Here is a 12,859-nt window from a genome sequence, read left to right as displayed (position 1 = left end):
CCGGGAGCGCAGTGTGGCAGCTGGAAGAGCTGATTTGATGCTTTGCTGTTTGTGAAATGTTAGCAGGAGCAGTGTTACCTGTAAATGCGGGTTCAAAAAGACAAACAGGGAGGTTTTACACTTGCTGCAAGGATAGTTTACAATTTGGGAAATACGCTTTGCCATTTTCAGTCGTCTCCTCAAAGATAGCTTATCTCTGTAACCTGAAGTGTGTCCCTGGGGAGAGGACCTGTCCTGGGTCGAAATATAAGTGAGATGTTTTCTCAGTTGTATGAGATTTGTCTGTAAAGATCTTACACTTGAGAATATGCACTCGCCATGTGGTTTGTGTTTTGAATGACAAGGAAGTCTTGGTTTGATTGCTGAGTTAGTCCAAATGTGAGTGTGTTTTAGCTAGCCAGCAGCTGTCCTTGACCAGTAAGAATTCTTGCAATTTTCCTGACATCGGCACCCAGTATGCACTGCATAACGTTGCTCTGAGACTCCATCACATTATGATGACCAGGGTTTGATCTGAACTCTGTTTATAAAATTGCTTTTGATGGTTTCCTTCATTTGGGACCTCCCTCTATATTGCGAGGAGAGAAATAATGAAGAAATAAAATGGACACACAGTTATTTTTTGTGTTATGGTAGTATTCCTCTTTGCCTGTTTAAGTTATCAATATAGTCTAAAGTTAGCAAGATAGGAACGAAAAGTTTATGGTTTGTTCTTTAGCCTGTGTTAGCTGCTCTTGCTTTCCAGGGAGAAATTACTGTGACTGAAGGAAGTGGCAGTATGCCACAGAAATGTTGCTTTTTTTTTTTTTCCCCGTTCTCTAGCTTTAATATAAGGTAACACAAGGTGTGTGCTACCATACCAGACATGAAATAAAATTGTCTATTGGTAGCTTTTATTTAATTTTCTGCAGTCTCCTTTGTACCGTCTTGAAGAATGGTTAGAAATTAGAGTACAAACTGGTGAGCTCTGACTATATGCTATATTGGTTATAATACACAGTAATTTCTTGCAAAGCAGTTTAGTGGGCAGAAGTCCAGCTTCTATTTCCTGTTTACTAATGTGAGCCAATAAAGTCAATTAGATTAATTCTGAAATTGCCTTGCAGGGTAAAGGATACTGCCTAAACCTGGCAGGCTGCATTAGAAGGTTTCCTGGAAAGATTGGTATAGGGCATTTAAAGCTGGTTTGTGTGAAAGTATTACTTTTGGTTGGCAATGCTTCATTAAATCAGTGTTACTTCTGACTCCGTTACTTAAACGAATGATAAGCAGTACAGCTGTGATTTTCCTGGAGGATTAAAAATTAGCTTATAAATTCAGGTATCTGTTTTCTCTGTGCACCTCTGTCAGCAGCCTCTGCCTATTTCTAATATTGCAATTCAGATCTGAATACCTTTAAAAATAGCTGCAGATGAAAGAGCTCATTGTGTCAGCTGTCATCTTTTAAAGCACTGTGTTCAGTAGAGCTCAAATGTATTTGCATCATTATCGACCTTATACTGTTGTTAGTGGTGGTAAAGTTCTTTGGGAAACTTCCTCAATGAAAATATGATGCAAGAGGGAAACTTAGGAAATTGGGACACCACTGAAACTGCATCCTAAGAGCTGAGATTATGGTTTAATGCTGGATATGTTTTTGGTATTCCTGGTATACAGTATTTTTTGCCTCAAGGGTCCTGTAAGAGCATATGAGCAATCTGGTTTGGCATTTTGCAAAGTAACTAAGTAAGTGTGTGTGTGCACAAACAGCTGAGTTGGAACAGGGAGGGCCTGCTATGGTAGGAACAAGTAGAGTGTGAGAGGTGTTCCTTTGAGTAATACTGCTGCAGAAACTTCTTGCCTGTCAAGATGTGGTCTCAAAATAAATGATTACGTATATTTAAAGATGTGAGAGAATGCAAATGAGCACTTCTGAGATTTTTCAAATCTGGTTTTCCTAAGGAAGATTAGATTTTATATTTCTGTATCTGAAGGGATGTCAGGAAGCATTTTCCTGTGATGATCCTAAGCTCAATCACTCATGTTATGCTGCTCAGGCATGCCTAAGCATGCTAAATTGGAGACAATCAAGGGAGGTGTGTGTTTAGAGCACTTAGTCACTCTCCTGTGACGGCTTTTTACACGGAAGGGTGAAATGACATGTTTGTCTGTTTGCCACTAATGATAATTTTGTTTCCTAGCTGAATTTTAAATTGTGCTTTGGGAGATGTTCCACAGCCAAGCCTTTTAGTGTTGGAATTCAAGTTTAAAGAAATGAGTGTGAAAAACTAAACCACTAAAAACTTCTTCAGTCTTGTATTTTTAAGTTACTGAATTGTTTGCTGTGGGCTGTCTAATTTCAAGTGCGGTGTATGCCAAAGAGAATCTTCTAAGGTTGCCAATATTATTATTAGGTATTGAGTTGTGAGCCCAGGCAGTAAACTTTGATGCGCTCTGGGCAAGTGCAGTGAACACAAAGCATGCGATGGGAGTTTCTCCCATCTGTCATATTTCCTCTTCAGCTAAGCTCGCTTTTTATAGGGTCTGCGTACCACTGTCCGACTGCTATGGCTAGAAAAAATTCACTGTGTATGATCATTTTATGTTAGTCACAGGTGAACTTTAAGCAGGTGTTTAGCTGATGTTTAACTGGTGATTTTTCAACTCAACCTATTTAGATAGGTTTGAATAACTGGCATTCCTAGACTAGAGCTCTTGCTTTGTCATTGTGAAGCTCATGACTCTCCACCCTGCCAGAGCAGGCAATCTGCCTGACGGGATGTCTGCTTAGGTTGCAATCCTTGTGTTGCAGTTCGAACAAAATGATTAAATAGATCTGAAACCTCAAACATGAGAGTTTGGCATTGGTTCCTATATGCTAAGGGGATTAAGCTCACTTAATTTGTATTCCTTTCTGAGGTATAAATCTGTGGCATATAGGATTCAGCGTCAACTCCTGCATCTATTTTTTTTATCCCTTTAGGGTTTCTTTGCCATTGTATTATGCAGTGCTCTCCATAAATGTAAAATTTAGTTTGTGCTTGGAAATTTTCTTTATCAGTTTTGTTTTACAGATAGCATTTTGCTCAAGAGCAGTTGTGTTATTGAGATTGAATGTATTTTTTCAAATTTCTTATTGGCACGGTCTGTGTTTAAATAAGAATAGTTAAGTTAAAGTCTTCTAGCCAACTGTGGTCCCCAAGCAAACAAACAAAAAAAAAAACCCCAACAAAAACAACAAGGCCCTGTAACGCTTCCTTAAATAGTAATTTGCCACACTTCAGGAATATGTTAATGAATAAGGTAATATTGAAGAGTGGAGTGATTTTACTATTCTAAAGTTAAATTTCTTGGTTTAGTCTAAGGGAAGGACCACCGTGTGTGAAGCCTGCAATAACCTTTTTAGAAACAACGTGGAACCGGGTAGCTTCTGTTGATGAAGCATTTCTGTGGCTTTCAGATCGGTGGAGGGGTGAAAAGCAATTGCTTTCCTTGTGGCTTGTATCTTTTGTCAGTCTGGGTGGGCCTTTGTTTCTGCAAATGTACATAAAATGGTACATTCTCTGATTAACCAAGGAAGTTTTAAAGAATGTAACATCACTGGTGCCTGTCTGTGTTAAATGTGAAACTCCCTCAGCTTAGTTACGGCAGTGAATCAGTTCTATTTTATGATTCCACTTTACGATGACAAAAGCAGTATTAGTAACCAGCTTGTTCGGTGTTATTTATTTTACTGCAGGAAGTTATTTGTTGGTTGGTATTGTTTATGCAACAGTTTTGCTAATAATCATAGCAGCTCACTGAGCAGAGGTGAGGTGGAAGTTAATTGGTTTTTTTGAAGTCTTGTGGGCTGTAATAAGAGGAAGAATGATTTTTACGTAACTTTTAACAACAGCAAACAGTTAATGAGACAGTGATTGAACAAGACAGGTAGCCTTTTGAGAAAAATGTATGTATGAATATGAATACATTTATAGATCACAGAGTTTAGCTATTGTGAATTGTTACGGAAATTAAGTTGCAGGGATAATTTGTCATGACTTAACTATGCACAGAACAGTGTTTAATAGGCATACTTTGAGCATGCCTGTGTCATAACAATATTCTTTGTGTATACTATGTAGAAGAGGTCAAAATACATTCTAAACATTCCTTTTCTGTGGCCAAACAGAACTATTTTTTTTATTAGAATATAAGAAAGTTTAACTTTGTTTTCTTATTGCAGTAAAAAATCCCAGAAGTGGGATGAAATGAACATCATAGCTACGTACCATCCAGCAGGCAAAGATTATGGCTTGATGAAAATAGATGAGCCAAGTACTCCTTATCACAGGTAGGCTTGTTAAACTGGGGGTAAATGATAGCAGTTTTACAGCAAAATTGACTTTGTGGGTGATGTAATACTTACTATAGCTGATTGCCTGACAGACTGCAGGCCTGTTGGATATATGCAACATAAGCAGATTTACAAAGCTTCCCCCCCACCCAAAAAAAAAACAACCAAAAAACCCACAACCAAAAAAACCCCACAAAACAAAAACTTATAACTATCGAGGAGAACTTTCAAAAAGGACAAAGTCAATTTTTAGAAGGTCTGTCTAGCAAGCTTTAGGATTTGAATTGAATAAATAAGTTTGACTTGTTTTGATTTTTATTTTTTCAGTTAACATCTGTGTAATAGAATATTAAGTTGTCATTCTTACAATCTCTAAATTAGATTTGAAGCTTTTAGAGTATTAAAGGAGTCTTTTAATTGATCATTATAAGGTTTAGACTGTTAATCAAGCATATTTTAAGCAACAAATTATTGATAAAGGCTACTTTTTGTTTGCCTTCCAAGCATGGTAGGAGAAGATGATGAGGATGCAGTGAGCGATTCAGAGTCAAATGAGCCCTTAAAAGCAGATGTGTTGAGTAAAAAGTAAGTATTGTCATAGAAAATTGATTAAATGTTAAGATAATTTTCTCTTTTCTTGAGTAGTTTTCTTTTTGGAAGGGTATTACTCTTTTCTCTAGAAGTCAGATTTTTGCTGTTGTCAACTGAATTAGTTTTTGGTGTTTGATAATGTCACCGGTACTTAAAACCTCTTATAAGTTGTTAGTACATCAAAGCAGTTTAAGTGTTCTGAAATTTCATGTTTTTTAAATAGCGATGAACTTGCTGCTTCAGCATTTTGTATCACATGTTTTATGTAGACTGGCAGCTGCAGCTGAAGGTAAAGGACCCAAGATTATAGCAAAGCAAGAGGAAAGCAGTGAGGAGGAGGATGAGGATGAAGAACTAACACCTGAAGAACGAGGTAGGCATAAGATGTTTTCTTTGTGTTTGGTTGGGGTGTGGTGTGGTTTTTTTGTGGGTTTTCTTTTTTTTTTTTTTTTGCTACAAATAGGTTGTTTCTCAGTACGAAATATTTGGGAAGAAAAAGTACTATCTAACAGAAAGATGTTGTCATTTGAAAATGGGATATGTGTCTTTGAAGGGTAAGTAAAAGATTGAACAAATGCTGTTTGTTTCTAATTGGGACTGTTTGGTTTGGGATCTCCATATAAAGAGGAGTTTGCTGTTACTGGCTGCCCCCTTCTATAGAAGCTTAAGGTGTAGGAATTCTTACAAAATCTAGACTTCTCAAATAAGAAGCTCTTCTGGTTTTGGGGTGAGGGAGTACTTCTTAATCTGAACATGTTTCAGGTAGACTTAACAATTCAATGTGTAGCACTGCAATTAAGATGCTACTAATTGCTTGCAAACATACGGATGATTTTTCTGTTTTTAAAGCAACTTGTAGATGGGTCCAGCAGGAAATGTACACTTATACCTAAGCAAATTGCCTCATGCATCTTCAACAGAGATGTTCTTTTGTATTAACTTGGGCTAGAACATTTTGAGGAAACAGTCAAACAATAATACTTCTAAGGTTTCAGGCTTGTGTTAACTAGCTGTTGCTTCTCATCTTTCCTGGCCCCAACTTTGAGCGTGTAGCCTTTCTATTCTAAAGGCAGAAAAAAACAATGCTGGGGCTGCCAGTAAGCAAAGTTTAGTTTAATTATAATGCGTTACTGCTAGACCTGCTAATGTTTAATATATGGAGCGAAGTTAGGCTTCAGGCCATGAGGAACATGGAAAATATTTTCTTCTACATGTGGTAAATATATCTCTCATAACTGGCCTTTGGTAGCTAGCCAGGAGTCAAGTTGGACATCTGCAATAGTTCATCTTCTATCCCACCGGTATGTCGCAATTTGTCCTTAAGTTTACTTAGAAACAAGGCTTGCGAAACTTTGGAATTTCTTATGTTGTTACTAGAGGTTTCTCTTGATTCAGACACGTTCTTACTTGCAGACAGGTTCTTTTAAAAGTGCTTCAGCTGTTCCAGTCCATTAATTACTAGCCTTTTTCTATGTCGGACCCATTTAAAAGAACACTCCACTACTTGAAGAAAATAATTTTAATTCAGTGACTGCTTGATCATATAATCAATGGACTTTCAAAGTAGGAAGCAGTTAGTGCCTTTCTGAAGAGGAAATAAGTTGATACTTTTTCAAAAAGGGGCAAAGTGAATATTTGCATTTGTTTGTCCACAGAGAAAAAGAAACAGTTTGAAATGAAGAGAAAAATGCACTACAATGAAGGACGAAACATCAAGCTGGCAAGACAGCTCATTGCAAAAGAGCTACAAGGTGAAGAAGAGGATGATGATGAAGATGAAGAGATGCATGATGCTGCAGATGTAGAAACAATGAATACAGAAGCTACTGAACATGGTGAGCTACTGATTAATCAAAGAGCATGTTTAAATACCGGTGGTCTTTTCACCTTTCAGCTGAATACACTCAAGTGTGAGAATGAATAGAAACGGTACAGTGTGTAGTGCTTAATATGCAATACTGCATGCTGTCTTGATAGGTAGATTTGCAGCATGGTACCAAAGCTATCAGTATTGCTAATTAAGCCTGTGGGCTTTTGTTTGTTGTGATGTAACGAAAGTAAACACCTCTGCTTTGTACTGTTTCCCCCTGTATAACTGACTCTTGGTAGTGAAGTTGCCAGCATCCTTTTGAAAGGAGGAGTTTTCCTTTACAGAACACTTAAAGCTGTTGCCACATAGGAGAGCCTGGTCTTGTGTTGTGGTTTAATTCCCATTCTGCTCCCAAACCATCCTGTAGCCAGCAATGGGAAACTAGCATGAATGAACTCCCTGTGGAGGGGAGTGTATCTTGCTTAGTAAGAACTTCTCCCTGTCTTACTGTAATGTAAAACTACTGTTGGTATGGAATAAGACCCTCAGCTCTGCTCTTAATGCAGCTACCAGAAGAAAGTCTGTGACTTTTAGCTGGGAGCTGTTTCTGGAGCCTGCTTCAGGGCTGTTTCTTGATAGAAAACACGTAAAACTAGAGGCTGACACCTTCTCTTTCATCTTTAAGTTTCTCTCTGGGTGAAAAGGGTAGACCCTATAGTAAGTCTTTGATTTTTGTGGTGGTCTTCTGGTGAATAATTACAGCTGTTCACTACCCACCTCTATGTGTAACAGCACTTCAAACAACTTTTTGGCACTAAAAAAATAGACATCTGTTGCTCATGAGACTAGTGGCAATGAAGTCTGTAAGCCTCATTCATCTGTTGCTTGGCCAAGCTGTGAGATGTTAGCACAGTCTGCAGACTTGGGAAGATGCTGCATGGGTTTAACATGGGTTCACATTTGCTTTTCAACCATGTGAACTAGGAATTCTTCTAAAATTAGTTTAAATTCCACACGATAGAAAGGATATTTGCAAAGTTGCGTGTTTTTAAGTTCTGTGGATTGCACATTTTAGTCCCATTATTTATTACAGGAGGACTAATGCCTTCATAATTGCTCTAAAAGGGTCATTTGGTATGTGTCTGAGACCCATTAATGGACTGACTTTATCCAGTAACTTACCATATGCCTTATAATGGCTATTTACTAGAACTTCACTCTCCAGGGGAAAGGAGGGCTCCAATAGGCAACCTTATGACCTTTCTCCATGGCCTGAAGCTGCCATCTCGCTGCTCTCTGCTGTAAAACAGAGGCAACTCCGCTCCCCAGCTGCATTCACCAGTGGAAAGAAGGCACACCTTTGCAGCATTTTTCCATCTCTATTGTTGAAGTCCATTCCACCTTGCCTCATAACCAACTTCAGAGCCACAACTGGTAATTATCAATTTTAGACTGCTCATGGCCAATAGATTCCATAAATGTAACTGTTTGCCAGTTTATCAACCCATTAACTAACTGGTTCACCTCCACACCATGGTGTATAGAAATACTTTCCATTAACCTGATGTAGTTTTCAGTTCTTCAGTTTTGTCTTGTATTATTCTGCTTAACAAACCTTAATGTTTCATTATCTCCTAATCTCTGCATTGACTACCATAGCTTTTGGTCTCTGTACTAGATAAATTCTTCCAAGGTTGAGTACTAGTCTCACTTTAGTAACGGCTGGTGAGTTTAATGCCCTCAGACTGATCACATGTGATTCTCTGTGGCAGGGTTAGTCAAAAGATGATGAAATATGGTCAAAAATGTTAATAAACCCCTGTCTTCTGCCGCTACCCAGGTTTTAAGAAATTCCTACATTGAGATGATATATGTTCAGCACCATAGCCACGTTAAAGTAATGTCAAAGTTTTACTGAAAAAACGTTTTTGAGATGACATCTCTTTATCACTCCCTCATCTGTATTCTGAGGGCAGAAAAGAATCTCCTTACTCATAAATGTTAATTTAACAGATATTAGAGCTACAATATTTCTCAAACAGCTAGTTTTAACACTTGCTACTTGGATTCTTTGGTAGTCTGTGCTTTTTGTCATGCCATGCTTTTGGTTATATTAGGCAGTTGGGTATTCAAAACAGTATTTCAATTTGGTTGTTTCCTTCATGGAAGTGGATCAAAATGCTCTTAATTTTCTTGTTCCTGTTAGGACTGTAAGCGCAGGGAAAGATTACTCATCTGGATAGCTTTTGAAGAGCCCTTTGACTTCGAATTTTTGTATTTTAAAGTGCTTTCTTAGAGAGCAGAAAAGGAGGGTTTTCTTTACTCACTGTACTGGGTGATGCAGGACATGACTTCTATGATGGCTTATTTTGGTTTCACTCTGTTAAACTGGCTAACAGCTCTGACACTTGCCTCTAGCTGCAAAGGAAATGTCTGTCTTTTTCTGTGTTGTATTGTAGCTACATTTTGATAATTTCTTCTATTCGACTTCAGTCTTTCTGAAGTTACGGAGTTCATCTGGTGATGTGACTACCACTCACTTATGTCTGAGACTGTAAATCTATGTGAGAGCTGGCATGCAATGTGTTTTTATTGCAGTGGAATAACATGACTTCTATAGTACTGAGGATCGTTTCAGGTGAAGATGCGACATAAGAGGCATTTTGTAGTGGTCTGTTGTGGTTCTAGGGCTCAACTGGCTCCTGGATTGTTTTTCAGGCAATTTGAGACCCTCTTCTCAGTTGGATTTTTTTTATTTTTTTTTTTTTTTTTGTCCATGACAATCCCTTAAAGGTTCTGTGCTTCCCTTACCTGATGCTCCTTTCCAGCCTCTAACCCTGTCTGTTTTGTATTTGAGTAAAACTAACAATACTCTTCTAATCTCTACGCTCCCCTTTTGAAGAAGGGGCTAAAGACTTAGGACAGGTTTTTAAGAAGGCTTCTGTCAGTTACCACTAAGTCCGCTAATATGAGTTGCGCTTCTTGGTTACAGACTGAGATTTCTTGCTGATTGAAATGAAGATGGCCAGTCCAGTCAGTGATGGTGAGAACTGTTTGTGTATTTTTGACCCTGTTTTCATCGTGGGCTACCGAGTGTTTTAAGCAGATGGGTCATTCCTTTCTTGCCTCCAATACCTGTAACTTATCCCATGCATATGGATTCTAGTAGCCAAGGGTTTCGGTGGAAGAGAAAGGTCAAGTTGTAATAGACTGCAGTAGGATTGCCTGCTTCAGCATTTCAGCTCTGGAATTTCTCTGGCTACTCCCTATTTATGACTCTGTGAACGACGTAAATAGACTTTGCCAGCAAATTAGTGACCTTTGTTCCTCTCCGCACTTTTCCTTTAAAAATTCTCTTTGAAATCACTGAAGGGAAAATTTCTGATGTAGGTAGATTTAAGCATGATGATTTCAATGCAGACCTGTCTTCTGCTACACAAAAGTATCACATACAAGGGTGTGATCTGTAGGAGTTCAATTGACAAGCAGTAAAACTATTGTTCTCTCCTTATGGTTCATTTAGCATTGGGTGCTTTGATAACCCTGCTCAGACACTGCTGATCAGCCTAGCTGTCAGCTGACTGGGTGTGCTCTTCTGGCCTTTGGTAGATACAGAATACATTGTATTTTCTTAATCACAGTGAGCATCGCCCTAAAGGTGACTTAAATGGAAAGGCTGAGAGCGTACACAAATGGTTGTGCTTGTTAGCTATGCTTAGCGTGCACTTGTTACCCAGTCTAACTTGTGCTGAAGCCTAATGGGCCTTTTTTATAGAAGATTATCATCTGGATGTGGTTTTGTCTGATCTTTGCTTTATGCCACTGAATTTTCAGGTGTGTGCATATATATATTTATATATATGCTTTTTTCATATGAAAAGCACTAATGAGAAGGAGCTTTCTCTGATTTCTTGCTGCTCTTTGGCTCAAAACCATGAGTTTAACAACTTCCTGAAAAACACAACAGGCCGTGCTCCTTCATTTATAAGCTTGTTTTGTTGTAAAGTGTCTCATCTGGAATTGAAATTTGACCTGAAAAGTACTATGCTTGCTTGTGCTTCAGGAACCTCATATATTAGTTCTGCAAATTGATCTCTCTCTTAGCTCCTGGGTTAAATCCTCCCAGTTCCGGGGTGGTGAGCATGCAGTGCTTGGTAGGTTTGCCATTTCTTCAGAACATGAGGGTGAAATAACTATTTTGGAAGTTTGTGCATTCTCAAAGTAAAAGCTTGCAGGTTGCTAAAATGGGTTGGCAAACATTACTTTTGGAGAAGGAAAGATAATTTCAGGAGGATTTTTGTGTGTGTGTTTTATAAATACTTAATGAGTGTGAAGAATTATCTATTTTTTTGGTAATCTTTCTTATGCAGCACATGCTACTCGTGACCAGCTGGAAAGTAGAGCTCACGGCATAGAAGAAATCTGTCCAGAACTGTAACTGCTTGTCAAACACACAAATATAAACATCGCTTCATGATTTTTGCAATTAAGGCTCTTAAATATTGAGAAGCATATCAGTTACAATGTTGTATTGCCAAGAATGTTAATTTTAGACTTGTCCATTAGGCAGAAAAAAACTGTCTAATTGATTTATTCTTGTGCCTAGTATTTCATGGAGAATACTACTTCATAATCTGTTCAACCAGAATGGCATTCCCTGTATGTATAACGCTGATTATCTTACGTAATGTACTGTTACTCTTCATGCTTTGAAACAGACAGTATCTTTTGGTTTTTCACTATTTATTTGACAGTGTTCTAGGTGTGGTATCTCTTATGGAAAGGTTTGGGATTCAAGAGCCAAACGGTACAGCATATATCAGATTGACATGCAAGCTATTTATCAGATGTGTTAAGCAGTTTAAAAAGGGATTATTTAAGTCTTACAACCTCCTTGTAAAATGTTGACCTGTTAATCTAGGCTTCAGGATGTTATTACCTGTACTTTCCCAGTCTTTAGAAGAAGAGCTGTATTATTTTTTAAGAGTGGTGTTTGGAATCAGTTGTTGGTTTCTGACTAAAGCTGTACTAACATCTGGTGGAGGGATGTTTTTACACTGGAAATGTGCTAACTTGAACTTTGCATTTAACTGTTATTATCTTTTCCATCGGGACTGGATGTTTTGTGGAGCTCTTTGGCTTATCATAAGAACATGGAAGTTCCCCCTAACTTTTCTCTTAAAATCACATCCACTGTCACTCTTCTGGCTCTTGTTTCAAACTTTTGGTCCTTTCCAGATGCATGGAGCACTTGTGCTACTAGCACCTGCGCAAATACACCCAACCATGAGCAAATCCACATCAGGACTGTGAAGATGAGCTGAGTTTAGGCTCTGGCTGTTCTTTATATAAAGATAACTGCTGATGATCTCCTGCTCGTTTGGGGTTGGTAACCTACATCCTGAAAACTGCTGGTCTGAATCTTCCTGTATCCATTGCAACTTACAGCAGCTGGTTTTGTAAAATGAAGGCTGTCTGGAGAATAGAAGGGAAACTGCCTAATTCAAATTCTCGTTTACAGTGTGGTTGTATAGCCCCTGTAGAGAGGGATTCTGAACCTCCAAATTGCTGTAAATGACTTCCCACTAGATGGAATTTGACTGGTGAATGTTCCAGTATTCAGAGTAGTTCCTGGGTTTTATTACCCAAATGAAGCATACACTTAAGCTTTAGCTTGGTTATGGAATACAGTGTATATCTTAATTTTGATCTGAATTTGATATGTTGCAAAAATCCATATAATTATATGGATCTATTTTAAAATGTCTTTTTGTCCATTGTATATGTGAAGTTTGAATAAAGGAATGAAAGTTATTTTACTGTTACATGCATTCTCAAGTGTGAGCTTTCATGAAATCCCAGAGAGATTGAGAGTGAATAAGGCAATAGGATGCTGTCCTCTGAAAGATATATAGAGAAATAATTCATTAGAATGGATGCATTGCCAAAGATACCTCTGAGTTGTGCTAACTGGGTGTTGCAGTGTGCCTTTCCTAAATATTTCCTCTCCTTAGTAGGTAACAGGGTTGTCAGTTGTGGGATACATAGTCTTCTAAGGGTCTGAATCAGGATTAATAGCATCTTTTCACAAGAAAGAGTTGAACTTTTGATTCAGTCCAGTGTGGGTGATGCTAATTTTTCAA

The 12,859-nt window shown here is 38.1% G+C and overlaps 1 protein-coding gene across 1 annotated transcript; it reads left to right on the top strand.

Annotated features, from left to right (window-relative positions):
* Window positions 1-4,211: 4,211 nt before the first annotated feature.
* PPP1R2 (protein phosphatase 1, regulatory (inhibitor) subunit 2) lies at window positions 4,212-12,541 on the top strand. Its single transcript, XM_009883375.1, has 7 exons — window positions 4,212-4,312; window positions 4,820-4,900; window positions 5,176-5,279; window positions 6,562-6,741; window positions 7,942-8,150; window positions 9,709-9,759; window positions 11,087-12,541. Exons 1-5 carry the CDS (start codon window positions 4,230-4,232, stop codon window positions 8,019-8,021), a joined length of 528 nt encoding a protein of 175 aa, XP_009881677.1. The 5' UTR covers window positions 4,212-4,229; the 3' UTR covers window positions 8,022-8,150; window positions 9,709-9,759; window positions 11,087-12,541.
* Window positions 12,542-12,859: the final 318 nt, after the last annotated feature.

The sequence above is a fragment of the Charadrius vociferus genome, unplaced genomic scaffold (assembly GCF_000708025.1).
Source record: "Charadrius vociferus isolate BGI_N301 unplaced genomic scaffold, ASM70802v2 scaffold214, whole genome shotgun sequence".
In the NCBI taxonomy this organism is placed as follows: domain Eukaryota; kingdom Metazoa; phylum Chordata; class Aves; order Charadriiformes; family Charadriidae; genus Charadrius; species Charadrius vociferus.
This window is presented reverse-complemented; position numbering and strand designations above follow the sequence as displayed.